General features: G+C 31.1%; 1 protein-coding gene across 1 annotated transcript in view; it reads right to left on the reverse strand.

Annotated features, from left to right (window-relative positions):
• LOC149560418 (trifunctional (S)-stylopine synthase/(S)-nandinine synthase/(S)-canadine synthase-like) overlaps positions 1-23,912 on the reverse strand; it is a 110,188-nt gene extending 86,276 nt beyond the window's left edge. The window contains exons 1-3 of the mRNA XM_089827606.1: positions 23,577-23,912; positions 21,657-22,049; positions 21,371-21,485 (exon numbers count right to left, since the gene is read on the reverse strand). Coding sequence (XP_089683732.1) covers positions 21,371-21,485; positions 21,657-22,049; positions 23,577-23,912 — 844 coding nt within the window. The remainder of the gene's footprint in view (positions 1-21,370; positions 21,486-21,656; positions 22,050-23,576) is intronic.
• Positions 23,913-27,862: the final 3,950 nt, after the last annotated feature.

Consider the following 27,862-nt stretch of genomic DNA (forward strand, 5'->3'; position numbering starts at 1 on the left):
GAAAATTGAATGTCAAGTTAACATAACCCTAATTTTCTAATTTTTTATTGCCACTTAAGGGCATAGTTTGGTTGACCATGATCTTGCACATACCCTATAATAAAATTGGGTTAGTACAGAGTTTTCTTGATTCTTTCATTAAATCTTGATTTTTTTCTTTGGTCAATATATTCAGATTAGGTGGAGCGGTGTCACTATCATGTTCAATTATGACAGTCTCCTTCTATTCACACCTATTGACAATTTGCTAAATCTCCTTTGTTAGCTTGGCCACTTCTTTCTAACATTCATCTTCAAATTTAATAGCATCTCGGCCTTGCTTCACTTTGACAGATGGAGTAAGATCTCCAAATGCCTCTTTCCATAGTCTAATGGTGTCTTTCTCAACTTCATGAGCTTTATTATCAAAAGAATTATATGCCTTGTCCCTCGACATAAACTTCTTGAAAAAATCTTTAAGGTCTATAAACGTACAAGTCTTCCATAAATTTGGCATGGCTTGTGCCAATATTGTCTCTCTTATTTTATCTTCAGTGGACAATGCCCATTTCCACTTAGCATCCACTCTTTTATACAATACCTCTTGAAATCTAGTTCCTAATTCTAGCGATGTGTGCTTAAACTTGATCATCATGTCAATCATTGCACCTTCAAGCTTAACTTCATCATCATTTCTCAAGGAATCATACTACATGTCTTTGAACCCTAAAATACTTTATAATTCTATAAATTTTGCACATACCTAATCCATAGTCATTAGAGGGAGTCTCTTTACTATTTTAAGTTTTCTAGCCTCGTTAGATATGATCCTTTCATCATCTTTCTTCTCCTCTTATACAATGATCAGCTTTCTCCTTGATTTTTCTTTATCTTCTACTTGTTTCATTTTCATTGATGGACTTTTTGTTATCAACTCAGTATGAGGCCAAGCTATCCTTTTCCTACTGATGATCATATTGCCCTTTGGCCTCTACGGTGTTACCATTTCTTCCATGTCTTTCTTGAGGTTGACCTTCACCTTAGGTTCTATTAAAACAACCTTTTTCTATTTTGTGGCCTTTAGCTTTACAATAGAAAGCTCTTTGCTTTTTCCTTCCTCAAACTCTATGGGTTGTCCTAACCCCTCTCCTTGTTCTTTATTTCTAGCCTCAACAACTTATTTTTTACTTTTCCTTCCAGCCTTAGGTGTGCCAAATTATTGAGTAAGCTTGGCAATACTAGTCTAATATGTGCCAAACTACTTGACACTAACATCTATGTCTTCTGCTAGAAGTGTCATAACTACTGTAGTAACCTCACCTACATTTACTTCATAGGACATTGGCCTCATCCATGGCACCCTTGGAAATAATGTCTTAGCATGCACAAAGTCTATGTCCATAATTAAATATACTTCATTATAATATCTATCCACAACTGATTTTTGAATTATCATCCTATTCCTCACTTTTACTTTGATTTTTTCAAAGTAATTATCCATTACTACTTCAAAATTTTCTCCCAACCTATTTATTAGGTCACTCAGTTGTGCTATAGATATTCTATTCCCATCCCATCCAATTCTTCCAATGGTAAGAAAATAATATTTTACATAGAAAAATATGTAAACTAATAGGGAACCAAACTTACAAGAGGTGTCCTTTGTTTTTCTTACTACCTCTAGGTTCTCTATAAGTCAATGAAATTTCAGCTTGGAAAGATTGTATGAATGATATTTCTTCATAATTTTGTAGCCCATATCTACTACTACACAAGGTATGATATTCAATCTACTAGATTGATAGAATTTGTGTGCAATCACATGAATAAAAAATTCAATTAATGGATCCTCAATGCCATCAATTGACATTCTACAACCATTCCACTTTGCATTGGTCAGGTATTTCATTCTTTCTTCCTCTCCTTATGCTCTTTGGTTGATCCAAGGTATGATACCTAGCTACTATTTGAATGATTGCCTTGTTGATCTTGATCGGCTCACCTTCTAACCAAATTTTCATATCATGAACATGACTGAGCACAATCTTAATCTATTTGACTTTGAAAACTTTAGGAAATCCTAGAGCATAGGTAAGCTCTTTGTTAGAAATGATCTTGAATTCATCTTTCAAAATTCCATCAATGCATAGCTTGTCATAAGCTGCCCTTATTTCAAAATCTCTAATTTCTCAAATCTTGCATTGATAGCATGATCTGATATCTTAAAAAACTAAGACTCTAGGTGGAATTGATTATAAATTTCCAATTAAATCAATACGGGTTTCAATTTTAACTAAATTTCTAAAGTTTGGTGGACTCTGATCATTCCTTATGATTTGTGCACTATTATCCTTCAGAAATTCACTTCAACATGCCATTTTGTACTAGGGTTTTAAATAAAAATTTCAAAAAATATCTCAACTAAATATTTTACTTGGCACGGAGACTGGTACTTACTCTACTTCACAATTTGTTGATAACCTATTGAGATTACTTGCTTTGGCTATTAAAATCGCTTTGATCACCTTAACATCTTCTCATGAGATATTTGATCACTTGGTAAGTAAAAATCAATATTTAAATTTGATAAATACCTTCAATATTTCATTTTAGTTCTATAATTAATGTATTCATACTTGGTGTATGAAAACTAGCTCGATGTTCATTTCAGCTTGGTCAAGATTACACACCGAGCCATAATCAATTCACTTGGTTAGTAGATAATCTTCCTTGATCACTTGGTCTATACTAAAAGGCTTGGTTAATATAGACTATACCACTAATTCTTTGTACTTTATGATTTTCTATATCTAATAGTTCTTAATGCATCTCTATTTATGCAAATATCAACTTTCATCACCTTTATTCTAGGAACTGAAGTAAAATATAATATTGGGTATACATTTCTTACATACCTTCTTTATTTAGTGAGATGTAGTGTGATCATAGTGTCATCATCTCTACTACTTCCAGCTCTTACTATCTCAATCCATATTTTCTATCCTTTAGGTTTGTCACTTCCATTACTTCATGGTTGTGTTGGTGTTTAGGTTTTGTAGTCTCTACTGATGTGTCCAACATTGAGAAAACTAAAACATAATATCTTTACATTTAACCATTTCTTATAATTTCCTCATAAATGTATTTTAATTAAATTCTTTGGAATTCATCCATACTCTTAGCAATAGTGACAACTATACCATGTGTTGCAATCCCAATTGTAAAAATTTCCTTTTCTTGTTGTATGATATTGTTTCTTAGGTAACTAGTTTGAATTTTTCTTAAGTCTGTACTCATGAGCCCTATGTCCAAACTTTTGATAATTTTAGCAATGGCCTTGGAATTTATATATCTTTCTTGCGGAATCATTGTTCTTTGATCTACATTCATCTACTTGATGTCCCACTTTCTTGCAATTGAAAAGATTACCACTTGGTTTAGGTTTAGGAATTTAGTTACCATTTTTTCTCATTCAAATGTTGGCCATTTGTCCAATTTTTCCACATTGATAACATGTAGGTTTATCTTTGGATTTTGCATTCCTTTTTTCTCCACTTTTGGATGATTCTCCTTCTTTAGAAGATGAATATTGCTTGTTGTTTCAACATTTCTTCAAAGTGCTTGATTACTTTATTTGGTTTGTTCAATCTCTCCATGGGTTCCTTTTCATACCTTAACTCACTTTTCAATTTTTCATTCTGTAGCCTTAGATTTGTCATATCAAAATATTTTCTATTTTCTTCCTAATTTTTAATTACTAATTGATTTATCATATCCAACTAATTATTTGTAAGATTTTGTACTTCAAATGATATTTCTTCAATTCTTTTAGCCATTAGTTGTTTGTCTTATTCAGACATGAGTTTATCTTCCATTGCTTTCTTCTTTTGTTTGATTGCAACACATAGTGCAACTGATTGAATTTCCTATTGTGTCTTGAGATATTTTGCTTCTTTTACTAAGCTACTATTCTTCTCTAGGAATTTTATCAATGCTTCATCATTGGAACCAGTCTTTCCATTGTCCAAAAGTCCTTCTATATCAAATTTAATGTATTGACTCTCATTTAGCTAAATAGCTATCTCTCTTATTCTCTTTAGGGTTTTCCTTAACTCCTCTTTTGTTTCTTCTAATTATTTCAACATGATTTAGATTTCAATCATCTAACTCTCAATCATTTTTCCCATCTTATACAATTCCATCTCAATGATCAGATTCTCTCAAGCTGTTAGGATTATTTAAAAGAGAACCAAGCACTGATACCAATTGTTGAAATGAGTATGTGAGAAAGAAGATATTGAGAAGTGGGGAAGGTGAATTAGTATCTTAAAATTTTGACATTAAAACCAATTTCAAAATTCATACACAAATCATCTCATACATTAAGTCTACCATTTAAAACTCTAATTCTGAAACATAAATAAAATACATCAAATCCATAAAAAGTTCAACACATAATACATTAATTTGGTAACCAAGAAACACTTCAAGATGAAGGTAAAGCTGGGGTGGGGATCAAACCCACAAATCTTCACTATTGCAACAGTAAAGTTAATATGTTAGGGTTACAATGTTTGATCGTAAGGTATGATATACCCTATGAAGGGTCTATCATGTCAAAAGATCAAGAGACTATTAAGTCTCACCTTGTTAAATGATTTTACACTCATAATGAAGTAAGGAATCTATTAGGAAGTTTACATAGATTTGTTAAAACCACCCTATTAACAGATTTACCCTACGTTAATTAAAAATAATTGATTCTCATTTTTCTCTGCAAGATGATCTTGGGGTCCTCTTTTCTATATCTCTAACATGAACTTTTAATTTGATAACTCTGTTTAGTCCTTCATTGCTCTGATTTCTTTCTACTTGACCTCTCTCTGAAACTTTATTTTCACTCCTTCACATGCTCATATACACTCTATGCATCTCAAATCCTCAACAAAAAATATTCTAGGGTTAGAATCTTCCTTAAATAGATATTTTGTGAAGTTTCTAGATCTTGATCAATGGCTTACACTTCGTCATATTTTTTGATTTCGACCCCATTTTTTGATTGATTGAATTACATGCCTTAGGATCATTTCCTTCTATAAGGACATGTGATCAACTCCTTGTTTGACTCCACAAAGATTAAATATCATATAAAAGTTGGCAAATTTTTTTTACTTATGTGTTTATATCATTACAAACTTATATATCAAAACTACTCAGCACTTGAATTCTTTGACATTCAATCATGTATAAATCTTTATATTATTACTCGCCTTCTATATACCTATTTTATTGACACTAGATATAATGTCAATATGCTTGGTCTCAACTATATTACTTGGTTCCTTCATCTTCTTGGTCACTGTTAAATACTAGATAATCATTATCCTACTTGGTATAAGCATTGTATGCTCGGCCTTTACTAGATAACTTAGTCGCAGTGAAGACCTTGTAACTGGCCTAGTAAATGACTAATTGTTTGAACACTAATAGAAAACATAGGCTTAGAGATCAAAAGATGATGCACCACAATAGTTGGATAATTAGGGCCAAAGGAACATATAGAAGTCCTAACACCCTATAGAGTTAATACGATAGAAGAAAATAAAAAGAACAAGATCAAGGAGACAAGAAACAACAATAACTTTATTGATTAATCAAGCTATCCAAAAACATGTTTGGATGTAAGGCCTTCCAAGTTGTGGCCAACACAAGATGATTACAAAGTACAGCTTCAAGATCTACGAACTCTACAAATTCTAACTCTAGACTCACTCTATTGCCCTAGTTTTTCACTAGGTTATCTTGCTATACTCTATAGTGAAAAAATCATTAGTCCCATGTGTTTGAAATTGTGAAATGTGTCAAAAACCCTCAATGAGATTATTAAATTTTCACCAAACCCTTGTTTTCTACCCTAGATTTTTTTTAAAAAATTGGAAAATAAGTTTTATAAAATTTTTGTAGGAAGATTGTTACCCTAAGGTTTAAGTTTTTCCCTTTTCCCATATTTATTTAACTCGCTTTTTCCAAAATTTTAAAAAGACCACCATTATAAACCTTGCCTTAACTTTGGTTTCACTTTTGTTATTTCCTTAATATTTTGTGAAATATCTTAATCACTATGATTTATCGTTATCAACTGTTGATCTTTGGAAGATGAATGATGAGCACATGCTTGCATTGAGAATTTTCTTGACTTTTAGAAAATGCAGGAAAGTGCCTTTGTGCCATGTAGCATTCATGATGCCAAGCATTTTAAATGCACCACAAAGAACTGGAGGATGTTAGAACTTTTTAGAGCTATCAAAGGACTGTTAGAGCACATTCAAAATTACAAGCTATCCCATTTGTCAAGCTAAGAAGTGAGGTCACTTTTTGGTGTTATATTTTTGAACCATTGATCTTGGGAAAATTAATGGTGGGTGTATTACCGCTTCATGAAGATGTAAAAAGTTTACCTAATGTGATAAAGCACCCTAGTGACATGTATCTTTAGTGATGTCATGCAAGATGTTAATGTAGTTCAAAAGGCACATTATATATAGATTGTTGATCTTGGGAAGATCAACGAATAATGCTTGCCCACAATATGAACATGCTCAAACTTTAGTCAAAGCAAGGAAGCACCCACGTGTCACGTATACTAGGATGAGGTCAATGCCCTCGGTTGAACAAATATGATAGTACAATAAAAAGTTGGTAGCTATTAGAACACATTGAATAAAATGCATCATTCAATTGGTTGACTTTGTTGACTGGCTTGTAAAAAAGGTAAAGTGCATAATACCATTGATCCTTGAAAGATCAACAGAAGGCTATTCATAGTAATATGAAAATGACTAAATTTTAACTAATGTGGGGAAGCACTTGCTTCCCATGTGGACAAGTGGGGCTAGTTACTTGGAAGGTTGCCTAGTCGCACTAGGGTGGAAAAGCATTATGAATGGTAAGACAATACATGTGTTGCTAAGTTGGAAAATGACAGTAATAGTGTGCCCATAGTTTTAAAGCTGAAATTATAAAGATATAAGGATTTTTCTTGGTCATCAATCTTTGGAAGATCGACAATCAATGCTTCACCACTTCATCAAAATGCTCAAACTTTACAAAATATTGGAATCCTCCATGTTGAAATGTGGAAAATTCCAAAAAAGACTATTTCTACTTTTTTGGTTTTAAAACAAATTGTCTGATTCTCTTTGATCAACTGTTGAAATTCAAACTTCATGGCACAATGCAAAATTTTATTGTTAGAGCATTAGTTCTAATGAATGCCACTTCATGCGAGCTTAATGTTGTAATAAAATTCCCAATCCTCCATTAGTGATCCATAAGATCATGAAATTATTGAAACACAAGTGTTTCTAGAACTAGGGAAAGAGTTTTTCAAGGCTTTCAACAAATTGTAGAGTGATTTATAGGGGTGAAAAAGCAATAAAAAGCAAGTAAGTTATCCAAACTTTTTAAAATTAAGAAATTTTGATTGTAGTAGGTTAAACTGCGAAGATCCTTCCATGCAAGGATTTCTCAAGAAAAGTAGATTACTTGAAAAGGGCAGTTCACAATGATTTTCTAGAAAAAATGCTACTATCAATGATAGAATTAGCTAGGGGTAGAGAATTGATTCCAAAAATCCCTAGGTTACTGGTTAGTGAAGGTTTCTATGATAAAGAAAACTAGTTGAGGGATGTAGAGGTGTCTATGTGAGGCTTAGAACTTTTTAAGAAATGGTTTGAAGAAAGGAAATTGGGTACTCAATTAAGAAATGTCTAGGAATTTGACATAGGTAAATTGGTTGTACCTCAAGTCTTCTTTGATGATGAAATGCTAGCAAACATGGCTAAGAAATATGATCTAGTTACTAAAGTTGTAAAGAACAATGTAGGGGATAACCTTTTTAGGGTTTCACCTAAAGTAATCAGAGAGGTATTCAAGTTGAACCCCAATCATGTTGTTCATGAGAAAATTGACGTGGAAGACCTGCAAGCTAGATATGATGCACAAAGGGTGTATTTAAGGGGAGAGCCATTATAGCAACATTTTGTTAAAATTGGATCATTTCCCTTAGTTACACAAAATACCCCTGAGCCCTTGTTGAAAAATAATTTTAACCCTAGGGCACATGCCTTATATTTCTCTCTTTTCAAAATCTTTGGAATGGATGAACAATATCATATCCCAAGCTCTATCATTCTTATTACTGCTCTATTATTCAGTATGGAATGAGTTCGATTCTTGATTTTGCTACCTTCTTGGCTAAATAAATTCATAATGGTTTGATTGGAACAGCAAAGGCTAAAGTTGAAAAGCCCTTTTTTGGTATTCAATGTTGATTTATATCTGTTAATACAAAGGAGCTACCTTTTTCTCTAAGGAGATGAAACTAGAATTAGAAAGAGATGAAGAAAAACTCCCTATTTAGTTATGGAGTGTAGACATGACATGGGAGGTAATTGATGACAACATTTTTAGGTTTGATAGATACCTTTCCTGTAGGCTCATAATGTTGTTGGTAGGGGCTAGCCCTAGGATGTTGTGCAGTCTTTGTTACAACTAATTAGACCTAAAGATCATGCCAAAGGATTGTTGGTAAGCCACAACTGGGGTGATATTATTCCATATGTTGCTTTCCATTATTTTTTAGAGTTTAGGGTTTTTTGGGAAAGCCCCATGTGTTGCCATACAAAGTGCCCATGAAGGTAGGAATTGCTGAGTTGTTATGGAAAATTGGATTGATTAAGGAGAGAGATTTACTTCATAAATCCAAAGGTACCTTCTTTCCAATGATCACTATTATTGACAACTTTGTTTTTGTAAAAAATGGATGGAGGAACTTTGGAAAAATTTTAGAACTATATCTGATGGCTCCATTCCATGCCTATTTTGTTGATTTGGAAGTATTTTATGACCTCCTTAGACAAAGGAGTAAAGCTAAGGTTCATATGGAAACTATATATCTTCCTAAGGACATAATCCAAAATTGGTTCACATTACAACAATAAGTGCTTAGAAAATAAAAATGGGTAGTTTATAGTAAAGTCTTAGATTTTATTGATGCTTTTGAGCCAAAATATGATCCCTTAGTAGATAAAAAATATTGGGGAATGAAAATAGATATGCTAATGGATAACTTTGCTGGGATAATAAAAACACTAAATGAGAAGAAAGAGATCATAACAAAAGCATACCCAAATAGGGCTATTGAGATGGAAAGGAGGTTAACTTGTAGAATGATTGTGACCTTGGGGCAATATACATTATAGAAAAAGGTTGGGTATGTAGTGGCCCAAAATATATAGTATGTTCCTCCATACAAGAGGCCAAGGTCTAAAAGCCCTCCTAACACACATGCTCCTAAGAAGAAAAGACTAGAAGAAGGATCATCTTCTCATGAAAAATAATACTCACCCACCTAGACTCCACTTAGAATAGATGATGAAGCATCTCTGAGAGAACAACTGAGGCAAATTAGAGGGAAGGGGACATTGTGGTCACAACTGCTGACATTGAAGGAGGAGCACCGAAAGAGCCATATGTGCCATCTTTTGATCTTACTATTGAAGACTATAGAGGTAAGGAAATAGACCCTATGATTGCATGCACATCCCAAAAATTCATTGATGATGAAAATTTGGTAAAAACTAGAACTTTTTCCCAGTTTTTATTGAGAATAAATATTGGTAATTTTGAAAATAAGTGCAAATTTATAAAAGTAGAGAAACACTTAGGAGTCTTAATCTTTCCTAAATGGGACATAGCCAATGCTATGATCTTCGATTATATTAGGAAGGTAAAAGATACTTAGTTTAAAATTGAGGAAGAAACCATATAGACACATAGAGTTTTAGATACAACAATGATCACCAAGAATTGGTGATATGGTCTATTGGAAAGAGAGACAAAACTAGGTTACAAGAAATTTCAAGTGTTGAGCATACAGGTAGTCTCATTTTTCAGAGAGCAGATGAGGTAGAAAATGAAAAAGTATCTAAAATGACTAGGGTGATGATGGGCATTGGGTTGGTAGTTTCTGTAAAAGATAAAGGTAAATTCCTAGAGCTAAATGCCAAGTTTGAAGAAATATTGAAAGCATATGAGGAGAGAGGGAATAAGATACATCAAGTAGAAACTCAAATATCCCATATGGAGAAAAAACTAGGAAAGAAAAAAGTGGGAGAGTCATGCCGGCCCCAAATTGGCTATCCTTGCCCCCCAATTGAACCATTCAAGTCAACTCCCTTGGTAGAGTTACCTAAAACTCCACAAAGGCCAGAATTCTACACTACTAAAGAATTTAAGGAAGAAAAGAATAAACTCCGAGCCTTACATGTTGAGCTCAATGACTTGTATGAAGATAAAATCAGGAAGAGAATCTTATATTTAGTAGATAAGATTGATTGGACAACATTTCATGAGTAATTGGTGAGAATAATGAACATGTGGGAAGAAATAAAAGATGGTGAAGATGCTTTAAAACCCATCATGAGTAAGTGGGGCAATATAAATAAAGATATTCCCCTTTTGATGATTTCAATTATTACTTCATCTTGCCTATACATAGAAAAGAGTTTTGATGTGGCTAGTGATTTACCTACTTTTGATGAAAAACGAGTTATAGTTCAAAAGAAAATAATAATTTTTTTTTCAAAATATATGGTTGAGAATTTTGAACTCTTTCCCCATGCACTTAAAAAGATAGATAAATTGAAAGAAAAGGAAGAGTGGAGCAAAGAATTAGATGATTTGTTATGTCACAGAATAAATGGAGTTATAAATGAAAAGGAGCATTTGCTATGGGAAATGATAACTGAAGAGGTTGTTAAGGTACAATTGTTTTATAGCACCATCAGAGAAGATTTCGCTGAAATTAATAAGCTAGGAGATTTTGTGATTAAGAAAAATTGAGAGGTTTTGGATTTTGATTGGCCAGATAATACTATTTTTTGAATAATGGATGGAGACTTTTTTTACATTCAAAGCAGTTATTAATTGAAGAAACTAATGATGAGGAAACAGATCAAGATGAGATACAAATAATTGATACATATGTTCATACAAAAGAGGAAAAACAAGAGTAACTAACTACAGTAATAGGTACAATGGTCCAAATTGATGACATGGCCGTAAAAAAATAGATGTAACTATTTTTTTAACTGTACATGATGGTGTGGATGGAGACTCTCAAGTTGAAGTAACTCTATAGGCATTTGAGTTAGGTCCACCGCATGAAACTCCATTGGTCACACCATCTAAGGAGCTCGAAAAAATTTGAAACAATGATGAACCTCTTAGCATGAAAGGTAAAGTAGAAGTGGTCCCCACAGAAGAATATTCATGATGTAAATTGTTCTGTTGTATCAAATTTTATCTTTTTTTGATAGCAACAATGTAAATATCTTTCTATCTTAGGGACAACTGTCTGTTTCTCTATGCCTAAAGCTTTTTGCATCTCACACTATATAAGTGAGATATCAAGGCTAGAGAAAGGGTGCAAGTCATTGTATAACTTTAGTTTTATTAAGCTTTGTTTAGTCCAGTCCTTGATACAAGTTTTATGATGTACTTTCTCTACAAAAATCTAAGAATATATCTTGTAGGATCATAGTGTATTATCTTGAGGTATTTTGAGTTCTATTTCAATTTTATATTATTTTAAAAAGGAATTAATACAAAGATTAATTGTTCCCATATCTTTTCTTTCTTAATCTTGTCTCAATTTTTATTATTTGGCTATTGTGAAATTGTATGAGCAATGCTTGTTCAATTGAATGCAACTATGATAGGTTGTCTATTAGTTCACTATTACTTTTAATTCAATGAATTAAGTAAATGCTTCAGTAAATATAATAAGATCTCTAGGAAATAAGAGGAATATGTGTAAGAATGAGTTTTAGTGAGAATTACTGATAATATTGAATGTAATGCGGTCAATTAGGCCATGAAATTGGATAGACTCTAAAGGCCAATGGATGTGGCACTGATTAGTTAGTTTAGTTTCCATATGAAGAAATCATGAATAAGCATCAATAAAAATTGTGAAAATAAAAATCTATTTCACTTTAAATGTTTGAAGAATGTCAAAGTTGGTTAGCACTTGTTTACATTTAACCTCTGAGTCTTAGTTAGCTGCTATTACCTAGAATTATCTATAGATATAAGAAGAATTGTGACCAATCTTATATAAGGGATGAATATTGTTATAAATGTCATGGAATGAATGAAATATGAAGGTAATATTAGGTTTTGAATCTTTCATCACTCAGGTGTACCCACCTTGGTTTTGTAGAGCTGAAAGAGTAGAAAATTTTTCATGATTTTGTTAAAGTTGGGTCCAGATCTAAAGAACATATAGTTTTTTATAGGAGGTAGCTAATACTTAGGTTATTGGGATATTCATTATCTTGGTATTAATTATTTTTTTCTTAGTACTGTCGAAACACCAACACACTCCTCTATGGTCATTCACATTTTTTTCCAAACTCTCTAAGCACTATTTGACCTAAGCTTAGACACCTCTACTTATATTTTCCAAAATTAATTACAAAAGATTCTAGATCTTTACATAGGAAAAGACCAACCTCATAACAGTCTTCATGCATCCCAATGCATGATCCTTACACTAAATAAATTCATGACTCAAATTAAATAAACAAGTTAGCTCATACTAAGAACTAATCACAAACAAACTTGGTCAAAGAGGGAACCAAGCATCAAAAAAACAATGAGCTCACTTGGCACATGAAGGAACTTGTGATGAGGGGTGCTCCTCATAATACCTTAAACATGTAACATAAAGAAAGAAAGAATACAAAATTGCAAGAACAAAATATAGGCTTCTTATTATCACCACAAATGTAGAATTACCTAATTCAGAATTATAATATGCTAACCCACATGGGTGCCTTCAATGCAATAATATGCAAGACAAAGCTATGGAATATCACCAGAGCTCTGCTAAACAATCTATGAGTATTTCTTGAATAGGAAATTTTATGCCACTCAGGAAGGTTCTAGATGCTCAAACTTAATAGCTAGGGCTGATAGACCTAACAATATATATAGAGTTGGCCAAATACACCTTTGATATTTTTTGTTGAAGTTTTGGTCTACCTAACTTTGAAAGGTCATAAATTTCAAACCATTGCTTTGATTCACCATTATAACCACTTTTCAGATTCCTTATCTTTTGATCTAAAAGATTGAATTAGTGCACATGCCCATCTATCAATTTTTTGGGCCTTATCTGGGTAGTTTAGGCCTTAACTAGTGAGTCTAGAGTTTAATACAAAAATCACACACAAAAATCTGCAATAAATCAATGAATAATCATGATATGGTATTGATCCTCAACTGGTAGGCTGGTATATCCATGATGAACATCCACCTCTAAAGTTAGAACATTCCGAGATCTAATAAGTGGCATACTAAGTAGAAAGCCTCGAGAAATAGAAACTCTATACTAAGGCAACCCTTATTGAAAAAAGCAAAAAGGAAATATTTTTAGGTGATGCAAGATTTCACTTACATCTAGGATTCTCTTGCATCAACTTGGCAAAAATAAGAATCATCTAAAGTGGAAACTCAACAACAACAAAAATCAATTAATATTAGGAACTAGATCATCACTACAACTCAACGATAATTGTGCTCACACAATATAGAAAATTGGAAATAATTGTAACTTGAGAATTATTGACAAAATGCACAAAGATGACAAGGATAGGAAGGCAACCCAAAATGATCCTGGATCATAAGTGTAAGTGGTGGATTTGAAATTTATTTATACCATCATTGTTGATTATAAAAGAATAAAGGGAATAGAGTAATGGTGGTGGGATATTTTGGATTGGAGAGGATAAAGGTTCATAAACTGTAGAGGATGGAATGTTGTGATTTTGACTGGGGGGGGAGGGGCACGGGTGGGTTGGGGGGTGTGAAAAATCTTGAGGTAGAGTATGTATAATGGCATGACATTGACCTAGAGGAGAAGATGGAAAATTATGGAAAATGGATAATGTTCAATATAATGAGTAAGAGGGTAGGATCTTGATTTAGGTAAATGGAAATATTGTTTAGAAGTGTATATCTTGTATAATTGATTTATCCACTAATTTTACACATTGTATTATCCTTGCCTCTTTCCCTTTATTTCCACTTTATGGATTTATATATATATTTTGGTTGCACATCCTTTCTAGTATGATATTATTTGTTTCAGGAAAGATATTTAAATCTTAAAATAATAATCTTGGTGAAGCATCAAAAGGTATTGTGAACGTATTTACAACACAAAATGATCCTCTCTTTAGGGATGAGATTTTACTCTTTTTTTTAAACATTCATTCTCACCTTGTTGACTTTTTTTTTCTCTTATGGCATGATTTCCTTTCTTACTTATAGGGTAAAATTTAAGAAAGTTTCATCCAAAGAAAGATAAAAAGAAAATTATTTCTAATGGTGAATCTCTCAATTTTTTATTCTAAATATGATTAATATTGGCTATTATTTTTCAATCATAGTTTTTTTAATATTATATTGACAAAACTCAATAATAATAAGAAGTTCATTAATCACCATGGAATATTACAAATCAAAATTAAACATTTTTTTTACCTTGTGGAATGTTATGAGGATCATTACATATACTTTAAATCAATAGTGAAAACTAAATATTGGTGATATATACCTAAAGTAACTAATAATTATGATAACTATTGGTTAGTTCAATTTAATTTTTGTAATAATATATTATATTTAGACGACTCATACCTAATCATGTTATGAATATTGTGGAAAATATTTGAGTTTAAAATTTTCAATAAAATAAATAATTGAGCAATTTTAAATATTCTAGAACTAAATTTTATAAAACTATGGTGATTTAGGTTGTATCAAGTATTAAATTATTAGTCAAATTACAAACAAAAAAACTCTAAAATTAGCCAATTTACGAATATTAGCCACTAAAAATTAATTTCTTACATAAGTGTGTTTGTTATACATTAGGATGTTTCCTTTTTTAAGAAAATCACAAGTTCATTTTTCTTGAAGGTACATGTCAATTATAAGGGTACTATCACTAAAGGTATATAATTAATTATATTTTCCTTTTACTTTAACTTGGGGGAAAGGTTTCATGTCTTCATCTTCTTTCTCTTTCTAAGGAGATCTACTTTGCTTGATATAATAAAATTGTTTTACCATTAAACATTATTTTCTTATAAGGATTGAGTCTAGATTTTATCTTATGCAAGAATCATGTATTCTTAATCATAATTTATTTCTTATTTGCAAAAAGTGTTCACCCTACATAAATCTTCTTACCTTATATTTTTAAGTATATTTTACTTCATTAAGAATAATATTTTCACTTAGTGATAGGGGTATGCAAGGATGCATTCTTGTTCTCTTCCTCTCTTTGTATTGAAGATGTTGTCTTTGTTGAGGAATTTATCTTGAAGGTAGATGTATTGTATCCAAGATATTTTCCTTTCATGAAATTCTCCCTACTTGAAAAGTATCCTATCACAATTATCCATTTCCTTAGCTAACAAGAGACTTCATTAATTTCAAAGGCTCTGACCTATATATTTTTATTTTATGGATATATTATTGTTTTTGGAAATAACAATCTTTGAACTATTTTTCTTATGATGCCAAGAATGCCAGCATCATAAGGAGGAGGTAATACATATGGAATCCATTTTATATTATGATTTTTAAATTTATTTTAATCCCTAAGGAGAAAATTATTTTCTTAAGGGTGATCACTTTTTCCTTTTGGAACCTTAGGAGACAATATTTTCCCTAGAGATGATCTCATTTTTTGATACCTTTGAGGGAAGTTCTTTCCTAAGGAATGATCAATTTTATGGATCTAGATGGATAGAATTAGTTCCATATTATTTTTACCATAATCCATAGCTCTATGCAAAAAATTTCTAGATTCACATGCGTGAAAGAGTTAAAGTCACCCTTGCGCACAAAATTTAACAACAGAGTTGAATAGCATAACCTATATTGTTAGACCATAGATTCATCTACCCTCTTAGGGATGATTCAAACTATCATAGCACATATTTTAAGCTTTGATTCTCTCCTCCCCCTTATTTTCTTCTCCCATTAATACATAACATAGTACAACTTACTAGCTAACATGATAGTTTTCCTCATTTTGGGTGATTCTCTTGCCTTTTCTATGTGGTTAATTTGATCTTGTTATAGATTTCTAAATATGATATTATTTTTTTGGACATTTTTTATTTATTCCTCCTATACTAGTTGATTTGGAGTTCTTTCTAACATTATCCCCTCTTTTTTGTTATTTTTTGTCTTCCCCCCCAACCTTTTGTTATGTTTTGAATTTTGCACCATTGTGCATAGATATATGAGTTAAAATCCTTTAGTTGAGGTATTTTAATATTTAACATAGAGAGATCTTATCTCGTTTCAATTTTCCATGATTATATCTCTTTCTCTTCCTCATTCCTCATTTTCTCCCTTCTTCATTTACCACAAATGTGATCTTGTTCATACTCCTAATAAAGGGGGGATTATATGTATTGTCCTAAATTTTAAGAACCTAAGTTCTGTATAATTTAAGGATATTTTTTGTTCTCACCTTAGAGTGTTTTTGTATAGAAAGACCTCACCTAATATATAAAGGATACCTAAGTTCAAAAATAGGTCTCCCATCTTCTGAATATTTCTTTAAAGTGAGGTTAGCACCCAATTCAAAAGTTTCTCCTCTTTGTCTTCTCCAATCCAATAATTTATCTCCTCTTCTAGGTCTTATATACCTATTTGTGGCCTTTATGACCTACCTTGACCTCAAAATGAGTTCTAGTTGGTAATCCTACATCTACCCTCTTTTTATGGCATCACAATGAAATTTGGACTCACTTTCTAAGGTATATAGTTTCATTGGCATCATATCCTTTAGACATGTCACGATTGACACATTGTCCTTAAGGATTAGGGGATCAATTTGGATTGAGATCCATGTTAAGGTTTTGGTATAAGAAATCCACTTCCTTTATCAACCTACTTAATTTTTGATCCCAAAACGTTATGAGATGTATATAAGCATTATATCTCTAATTAGCTAATGATCACACAATTATATAACATAAACTATGAGCTATAATTAGCTAAGAATCAAACATGATCTAAATAATATTTTGTAACCTAGATTCAAAAAGAAATACTAATTAAAAATCATCTCCACACTCTCACAAAAAGAATTTTCTACTTGATTATTGATATTTTCCCAACAAGAAAACATTAATTATCAATTGAATTTAAATAACCATGCATAAATGTTTCCATTTAAGTATTAAAAAAATTCAACTTAGTAAAATATTCAAGAACCTTATTTACCATGTTGATTCTTTAGGCATTTTATTAAACATCAAGCTCTTCTATTCATAATTACTTAAGAAGTATAGTTTCGACCATTTCCTTAGTGTAAGAGACTTTCATTAATGATATTAGGTTTTAGTTATTTTGTTATTCTCTATTTCCATGTAGCTATGATAGTGACATATTCGAATAACATCTAGTGTCAATCCATTTAACACTAATATTTTGGGTAACGTACTTACAAAATTTGAATATTCTCCATTGTTCTATTATAATATCAATTCAAACTAATGCTCGAGCTTCTATACCCATAATCCCAATCATTTATATTGATATATGGGATCATGTATTAATAAAAATATTAGAAAGACATCTTTCTCTCATTATGAATGAGAGATTTTTGGAAAGATTTCATTACATTAACATACTTTCACTTGAATGCCAATAGATGACCTATTTTAGGGCCTTGTACTCAAACCTCTACCTCATCGTCACAAACAAAATTCCCAACAAAATATTATGGTAATATCATCTTCCATTAGGACCAAGAATGTCACATTATCTTAGATTGGTTCTAATATATTTTAATGCAATGCATGTTTAATATGTATTTTGTTCTACAAAATAGACATAACAAAGTATGAAATGTAATGATATTAGAGGGATGTGCCTTCCTTGCCATCTTTAGAAAGAAATGAAAGCTTTTCCTTTTTTTGGTTAGTATGATATAAACCACCAATTGGAATGTCGTAGGTAACAACCTTTGGAGGAGGCTCTTCCCTTAGTATATTCTTAAAAAACTTTTGAGCCTCTTTCACCACATGTGATTCACATAGTCTACATATACATGAAATGAATGGTTTATTAATAACTACTTAATAAATATATTTTCTTGAAGCATTGAATACAATTGATAATTATATAATTGTATATCTTTAATATATGTCTCCCTATGTAGTTTAAGTTAGCGACCCCTACTATCAAGCATATAATAACATCTTGAAAGACAAATATTTTATAGAAATATTAAAGTGGCATTGATTTCATACTCTTTTAAAAAGAAATTACATAACAAAATGTAAGATTTTTTTTTACAATAGTATTGAAATAGAGTTAAGGAAAAAGGTATGTGCAACATTAAATAATTAAAGTCCCATTAACCTTGGAAATTTTAAGATTAACTTGAACAACTCATATATTGGGAACTAGATTGTGTGAGTGGGGGTGGTATTGTTAAATATAAGTGTAAATTTTGATTAGCCTATGCTTTAAACTTGGGTTCCCAAAAAAACCATATGGCTACCTCTTCTTATATCATATATATTAAAGGAGGAATTGTAATAGAAGGAAATGCTCAACATTGTAAAATAACATATATATTTTTGACAATTGATTTATTGCATTATTGTGTTATATAAGATGGTCCCAAAACTAATGCCCTCCCCTTTGTCACATTTCCAAGTTTTTTTAAAAAGATGACACATTATTCAAATATATCATTGTATTTGGATATCCTAGGGATTATTGGTGATATCTAAAATGTATCTCAACTATCCTGGGGCATCCATGAATCCCTAAAGAGGTTATTTGCATGTTTGTAAAAAAACCATTTCATGAAAGGAATCACTTATGGAATTTGATCATTTTGATTTAGTTGTACTTACCATTTAACTATGATTCTATATCATTAGTAGATGTACTTGTCATTTTGTAATAGTGGTTGAGATTATTCTACCATATATGTTTTGATATATTGTACCATGGCAGTCCTTTGTTATGCTAATTTTTAAGTCTACTTCTAGTTGATTATAGACACTCATTTGTTGTGTGTGACTTGAATATCAACTATTAATTATAGCTATGACTTTAGGAGTTCAAGATTATTTTCTAAGGGAGTTATAGTGTTGTCATCATTTTTTATTATTGCTACAATAATAATGTTGCAATAGTTAGCACAATATGAATTTACCTTGAGTCTATGAATTTGAATCATTGTATCTTTATTGATGCTACTACTGTCACTCCTATTACAGTCTTACTTTTTCCATAATTTAATGTGATGAAAACTTATAGGTAGACATATCTCAATATGATGTATATAACAATTATATTTTCTCTAAGACTTATGAAAGCTACATGTAGTTGTCTAGATTCAATATATTTATTTTTAATGAATTTTATTAAACAAAGATATGCATTTTTGTTTAATATGTTGAGTATTTTTTCCTAATTTTAAGATTTTGAATTATGGCTTGGCTGTGAATTATTAGCAATGTAAATGATTTGAAATTCGAATGATAAGAATCTCTTGGGTCTTCTTCTTTATATTCAACTAGAGGGAAATGTATGATTCGGTAACAACAAAGATATACTTGTTGTTTTCTAACATATTATAATAAAATTTAAATTTGGGATAATAGTTTGGATCTAAAAAGAAAAAACAAAAAGATCCATTCGTCTAATTGATCTACTAATCTTACTTTTATAGTGAACTTGATACTTATTGCAATGTTTATAAGATTATGTACACATAATTGAATGATTTAGAGGCAATGACTCAACATAAATGATGTAGTAGTAGAGAAGGATGAAGTAATCTTCCAAAGGAAGTTTTAAAGCTTTTTTTGGCTTGGAAATCTAAAAAGATGTGAAATTAGATTGGAAGTTGTGATGAAAAATACTTTAGTCAACACTCAATTGGTGTTTTGGTCTTAATCATACTGAAAAATGATCTATGGTTTTAGTTAAAAAAAATTGTTAATGCAAATAATCCTCTTATACTCAATGGGATCAAGATAATTGATTGTGCATCATGTTTCTACTTTTTGTACACATGAAAAAAATTGCCAAAAATATTATTGTATTGTTTAATACATGTTCTCTTGATCAATCTCGAGATATAATCCTTTAAAAAAAAATACTAGTTTAATTTTAAAGTTTTGTTAATGGTCTTGTGATGTCTTAGTCTCAAACACAAGTCATCAATAATATTGATAAAATGCAAGGTTCCATTTTTTTGAATTTCCTTTCCCTACAACACAAAGTCTAGGTAGAATCATAAGAAAATTAATAGAATTGGTAGCATCATATATCTAATTGAGTTCCTTGAAATCAATAAAATGATAATTCATAAAACACGACCTTCTTTGTTATAGATATCAAAACATAAATTATTGCAACTAGGGTTAAGAACATTTAACTATTGAAAAGGTATATTTAGTTTATTAATGGATTCCCCCGACCATAGATTATTTCTATGGCTGATTTTTTGTCCATGAGCTGCATTTGAAGGTTGTTGTTATTATTTTCTCCATATGCCTTGCACTCTAATCCTCAATGTAACATTTTCAATGGTCTGATTGTATCTCACTTTGATACTTTTGTTACATATTGTACTCCTCTGTACAAGCCCATTAAGAATACTTGCTAACATTCACTCTGGTCTTGTGCAATCCAAGGTCTTTTCTGAATCCATTTCCTTGTCAAATTTTTTCATCGGGTTATAGCCATTTCAACTTATTTATAGAATACTTTATTTTATTTACTTAGCATTGAATCATAGTATTATGATTTATTTTCTTATGTCTATATTTATTTCATACACAAGACTAATATACAAATTATGTATTATAGGTTACATTTCACCACTTTTTTCAATCAGTAAGTGAAAATATTTAGATTTACAGCACACAAGAAACAATAGCCAAAGACTTATTCACAACAATGTTCCATCCAAAATGCAAAATATTATGAATCATTTATTCAATTTTATAATTATCACATCTATTTATCAAATTTTCACTTTAATATATGTATATATTCTCTTTCATTACTTCTTACTCTTTTTTACCTTACACCTTACACAAGACATAGAGTTAAGCTCTGCAGAGTCCTGATATAAGTACAAAGCAAACTGAAACGTAATCATAGAGCCTCTAAATGCAACTATTAGAATTTTATTTCAGATTACTACTTGAGATAGCAAGAGAACGTTAAAAAAAGAAAAACTAGTAACGAAAACTAAAAGTACAAAGGTTTCTCCAGCGGCAGGTTATGCGAGCCTCCAACGGATGTTTCATAGACATGGTGAAGGAAGGAATACACCTGGTTAGATCTGGAGGATTCCCTTCCTTCAGTCCGGCCCCCTAAAATTTAACCAGCAAATTAGCAAGAGTTATGGAAACATGAACGTTGGCAAGATCCATTCCAGCACATATTCGTCTTCCTGCTCCAAACGGCAGTTATGACTTTCTCATCTTGTCAGAATCCATGCGAAGGAATCTCTCCGGCATAAACACATCGGGGTCTTTCCATACTGCAGGATCGTTGCAGACACTGCTCAGATTGGAAAGCAATGCCGATTTCGCTGGTATGGTGATGCCCGTCACCTTACACTCCTCCATAGTTTGATGTACCATTGCAAGTGGTGCTATCGACTCTTTTCTCAGCGTCTTCTTCACAATTGTTTGTACGTATGGCGGCTTCTTCAGATCCTCTATGCATAACAATTCATCTTCTTTTCCTTCCACGGCTTGTCTTACCTCCTGATAAGCCCTTTCTTGTACATAAGGACGTGTTATCAGATAAGCGAGAGCCCATTCTAGACCTGTGGAGGTGCTGTCTACAGCGAGAAGAAAGAGCTCATACATGTTCGCCGCTATTTCTTCATTGGAGAACTTACTTGTGCTCTTCATCTTCATCTTCCCATTCTTCGCCCACAGAAAGCAAACAATTCAAATAGCAATTGGCGGCACTCTGCTTGAATTATACACGATAGCTACGAGCAAATTGAATTAACGGAAAGAACAACTGCAGAATAGTATCGCGGTGAGATTTCCACTTCTTTTCAGTTCCTCTTGACGAAGGAATAAAGTAGCGAGGATAAGGAAATGAATCCAGCAGCCTCGTATCTCCATAATCGGCTAACCTAATATGTTATCCAATTAGCTCATCCAGCCGTAGGACGGAACTCTTGTCTTGGAAGTCACGGCCTGTTAATTAGGTTAGTTTGTGTGCTTAGATTAGATAAATAAAATTAGTTCAATATATAGTTGTGGGAAGTTATTTTCGTAAGTAGTTGTTGTAAGAGAAAATAAGACTATATAAAGATGTTCAGACATCAATGTAAATATATATTCATATCATTTCAGTATCAATTATGTATCTATCCGAATGATTTGAATCAATAAAATCAGCATTTTATATTTTAACTCTTTCATTAGATATCAGAGCAGGTTGATTAATGGGGAGAAGCGTCCTTTTTAATGAATTTTGGATGACCAAACCCTAACTTTTGTAGATAAGGTCTTCTACAATTTTATGTTGAAGATAGGAGGCTGGAGGCAATAAAGGTTGGAGGATTTTTATCATTTCGAGCTAGCTTCTTGCTCAGAGATGATTATTGCATGGGAAGCAGCTATTTGTGTCCCTGTAAAGTCGGGGCTTGACAAATTGATCGCTGACGATAAGAGGGGACTTGATAGATTTGTGTCCCTAAAGAAAAGAGGGGGCTTGGCTATGTGATTGTCCTTCTATGGAGTGAGGGGGGAAAGGATTTCAAGAATGGTGTTAGAGACACTCGGAGGAGATGTTGACTTTTGGAGGAAAGACATCCATATGTAGACATATTAGTGGTGGTTGTTTCTACGACACTTGAGGAGATGCTAGACACACTCAGAGGAGATGTGGACTTTTGGAGGAAAGGCGTCTCATGTGTAGTAGCAAAGGAGGCATCAAGCACACTCCATGGAGATGTGAAATTTTGGAGAAATCATTGTGTAAGGGACGTGGAAACAATGTTATTATGAGGTCAACTTCAGGATTTGCAGTCTGAAGTTGGGATATGAGGGCAACTTCAGGATTAGGACTTGCAATTTGAAGTTGCAGACTACTTTCAAAGATTGGTGAAGAAGCTTCATCAAACTTTTCAAAAGAATAATATTGGTGAAGGCTTTTCACTTTTATTGAATTAATGTAATATGGGGGAATGTTGGACTTATTACATTAATTAGGTTAGTTTATGTGTTAGATTAGATAAATAAAATTAGTTCAATATATAGTTGAGGGAAGTTATTCTCGTAAGTAGTTGTTGTAAGGAAAAATAAGAGTATATAAAGATGTTCAGACATCAATGTAAATATATGTTCATCATTTCAGTATCAATTATGTATCTATCCGAATGATCTGAATCAATAAAATCAACATTTTATATTTTAACTCTTTCAGGGCCAAAGCACAGTCGGACTAGAAAACCCAGTGCCATCATTTTCAAGGCGTGCAAAGGCATCAACAACACATGACTGATGAGAAGAGCTGTGGCTTGCAATGTGGAAGGGACCGAGAACGTTGTTACGGAGAAGCCTTCTGAGCTTACTCCAACGTTCATTGCAGGAAGAAACGAGAGTGGTTTTAAAGTTTGCGGTGGTGTATTGCTGGGAGTAAATCGTTGGGCGATCTGAGAAGTTGGAGGCTTGGTTTACCAGCGCCTCCCAGACTGCAGATTGGCCGGTGCGAATCATTATTGGCGATGGCCCCATCCACACTGTCATCACAGGGCCATAGGTCTTGGCCATATCTGTGAAGGTGGAAAGAATATTGTCGCCTTTCATTATCTAATGAAGGTTGCCCAATAATGGCCATCTTTTCCTCTTCATGCTTGATATTGATATGACAGCAACAGTACATACAAGAAACAGCAAAGTCGGAAGAAGTAATATGGCAGTTCCTTCTCCAATGAGGAGGTGGAAGAAATGGAGGATTTCATCATAATTGCTACTACTCAGTATCTTATCCATGCCAGAATCACAGGTTGTCTCCGAGTTGCAAATGCTTTTCCTAGAGGGGAATTAGAGTTTCAATCACAATCAATCATCGTCTCGGGAATTAGATTAATTCAATCACAATTAATCATCATCTCGGGAATTAGAGTTTCAATCACAATTAATCATCGTCTCGGGAATTAGAGTTTCCTAGAGGGGAATATGGTAAGCAATTCTCGGGAATCAGAGTTTCAATCACAATTAATCATCGTCTCGGGAATTATAGTTTCCGAGAGGGGAATATGGTAAGCAATTTAGCATTATATCATTTAATTTTAAATTGGCGGGTCACCAGCCCAATCTACTAATTGATTTTTTTTTAAAATGACTTAAAAGAATCTATGAAGCTATAAAAAAGGGTCTCCACAAGATTTTTCATTTTATTTGTCTGTTTTGTTGCGGAATAGGAATAGGGGAATAGGAATAGGTATTTTGGAATAGAAAATGGGAGTACATATTCCTATTCTATGTTTGGTCACCCAGAATTTGATGGGCAATTAACGGACCCAAAAATTTATGCTTTTTAAAATAAATAAAACTGGAATAGGAATACGTATTCCAATTAGGTGAAATTGTAGAACCTCATTTTTGGGCCAAAATTATAATACACATTCCTATTTTATTTCGTTATATTGTTTGTTTTTAAATTCAAATACTTTTTAATTATGTGTAAAAAAGAAATATTTATAACATTAAAAATTATTTTTAAAACAAATATATATTAATAAAAGTATTGAAAGGTGTAGGTATCTAAATTTTAAGAATCTTTTTTATATCATAAGTGATTTATGTTTTTATAGTTGAATTGGAGCCATCAAAAGGACTCCCAACATAATGAAATTTTCCATTTAATAAATTCAATACGTAATTTTAGGAATATTTTTTAAAAATAAAAACATATTAACAAAAATATTGATGTGATTATATAAGAAGTTTATGTTTCTAATATTTGTCATTTTGTAAAAGAATACATATTAATCATTTAACTTTTGTCATCAATGATTAAATAAAAATTGCTCCAACACCAATTGCATCCGGAATATAGTGAGCATTTATATTATTGAAGTTAAGATGAGTGTATTCAGCAGTGCAACACAATCATTTATTTAAATAAATAAAAAGTTGACTACAAGAATCTATGGAGCCATAAAAAGGCTCCACCAAAGATTGTTCTTTCTATTTAATAAATTCAATAAATTAAAAATATACATATACATATTTGTATTCATATATTTTATTTTTTACTAAAACATAGTAGAAGTATACATATTTTTAAATTCTAATACTTTTCACAATATTTACAAGAATGAAATTTTATAATACTAATAATTATTTTTAAAAATATATATTAATAAAAATATTAAAAGGTGTAGATATCTAAATTTGAAGGGCCCCACAAATGTCATTAGTGATTTATCTTTTATAGTTGAATATAAAATATGTGTGTTCCCTAATGCAATACAAAAAGTTTTAAAAATGTTAGACAAAAACAATTTTTAGAGCCATCGAAAGGGCTCCCAACATTATGACATTTACCATTTAATAAATTTGATAACTAATGTTAGGAATATTTAAAAATATATATATATATATTAATAAAAGTATTGATATGATTATATAATAAGTTTGGGTTTCTAATAATTGTCACTACATGTAAAAGAATAAATACTAATCATTAAACTTCTATCACCAATGATTAAATTAAAATTACTCCAACACCAATGACGTCCCAAATATGGTGGAAAAATATATTATTGAAATTAAAATGGACATATTTACAATTGTAATACAATCAATGATTTAAATTGAAATAAAATTGAATACAAGAATCTATTGAGGCACCAAAAAGGCTCCCCACACCCACAAGATGGTTCTTTTCATTTAACAAATAAAACTTAAAAAAATAAAATATACTTGTATCTTCATTTTTAATTTTTTATTAATATATAGCATTTTTATACATTATATGTAAAAGAATTTTTTATGATAGTAATAATCAATATTAAAATAAATATATATTAATAAATACATATTAATAAAATTATTAAAAGGTGTAGATATCTAAATTTTAACGACCTCCCCAATGTCATAAGTAATTGACATTTTTCTAGGTGAATATAAAATAGGTGTGTTCCCTAATGCAATAGAATAAATAATTTTAAAAAATGTTACACAAAAAGAATCCATCAAAAAGGCTCCCAATATAATGACATTATCCATTTAATAAATTTGATACCTAATGTTACAATTTAAAAATAAAAATAAAATTATATTAATTAATGTATTGATATGATTATATAATAATTTTTAGTTTCTAATATTTGTCACTCTATCTAAACAATAAATATTAATCAATAAACTTATGTCATCAATGATTAAATAAAAATTCCTCCAACACCAATGACAACCCCAATATGGTAAGTAATTATATTATTGAGGTGAAATGGCTGTATCCACCAATGCAATACAATCATTGATGGTGTTTTTCGTTTAATAAATTCAATAAATTAAAAAATAGAATATACTTGTATTTTGAAATTTCTAATTTATGAAAAAACATATATAGTTATTTTTTTCTTCAACTTCTAATACTTTTCATTATATCCAAAAGAATGGAGTTTAATAATATTAATAATCATTTTAAAAATAAATATATATTAATAAAAGTATTAAAATGTGTAGACATCTAAATTTGAAGGACCTTTCCAATGCCATAAGTGATTTATATTTTTATAGGTGAATATAAAATGGGTGTGTTCCCTAATGAACTTCAATAATTGATTGTTATAATATTAGATAGAAAAGACTGTATTGAGCCATCAAGAGGGCTAGTGACATAATGACATTTCTCGTTTAATAAATTTAAACTCTAATATTATGAATATTTTCTTAAAAATAAAAATATATTAATAAAACTATTGATATGATCATAAAATAAGTTTCAATTTGCTAATATTTGTCACTACATGTAAAAGAATAAATATTAATCATTAAACTTATGTCATCAATGATTAGATAAAAATTACTCCAACACCAATGATGTCCCCAATATGATATGCAACTATATTATTAAAGTTAAAATGGGTGTATTCACCAATGCAATACAATCATTGATTTAAAAAAAATGAACTACAAGAATCTGTGGAGCAATAAAAAAACCTCCCCATAAGATGGTTCTTTTCATTTAATAAATTTAGTAAATTAAAAAACTAAAAATGCTACAATCTACTTGTATTTTGATTTTAAATTTATTGTTAAAATATAGTATGGTTATACATTATATATAAAAGAAGGATTTTTTATAATTTAATAATCAATTATAAAATAAATATATTAATACAATTATTAAAAGGTGTAGACATCTAAAATTTAAGAATGTAGTGCCTGCCCATAGGTCACATTTTTGTTATCATTGTCAAACTCTTTTAGGGCTAGTTTTATGTTGATGGTTAGCAGCATTGTTTTGAGACTATTAGATATTGTGCTATGGATTCAATTGATATGTGATGAGATTACTTAGACTCTACATTTCATGTATGCATGATGATTATTACATTATTTTCAATTATTGATTAGTTAGATGGTTTATTATTACATGTTTTCTTATGAATACTTGCCCCATACTTGCATGTGTATGGTATGTGTGTTTGTTCTTGGATGGTATTTCTGATGTGGTTAAGGAAGGGAGTCATAGTCACTTGCTA

This window comes from Cupressus sempervirens, chromosome 4 (genome assembly GCF_028749045.1).
Source record: "Cupressus sempervirens isolate cs-2001-9-10 chromosome 4, ASM2874904v1, whole genome shotgun sequence".
In the NCBI taxonomy this organism is placed as follows: domain Eukaryota; kingdom Viridiplantae; phylum Streptophyta; class Pinopsida; order Cupressales; family Cupressaceae; genus Cupressus; species Cupressus sempervirens.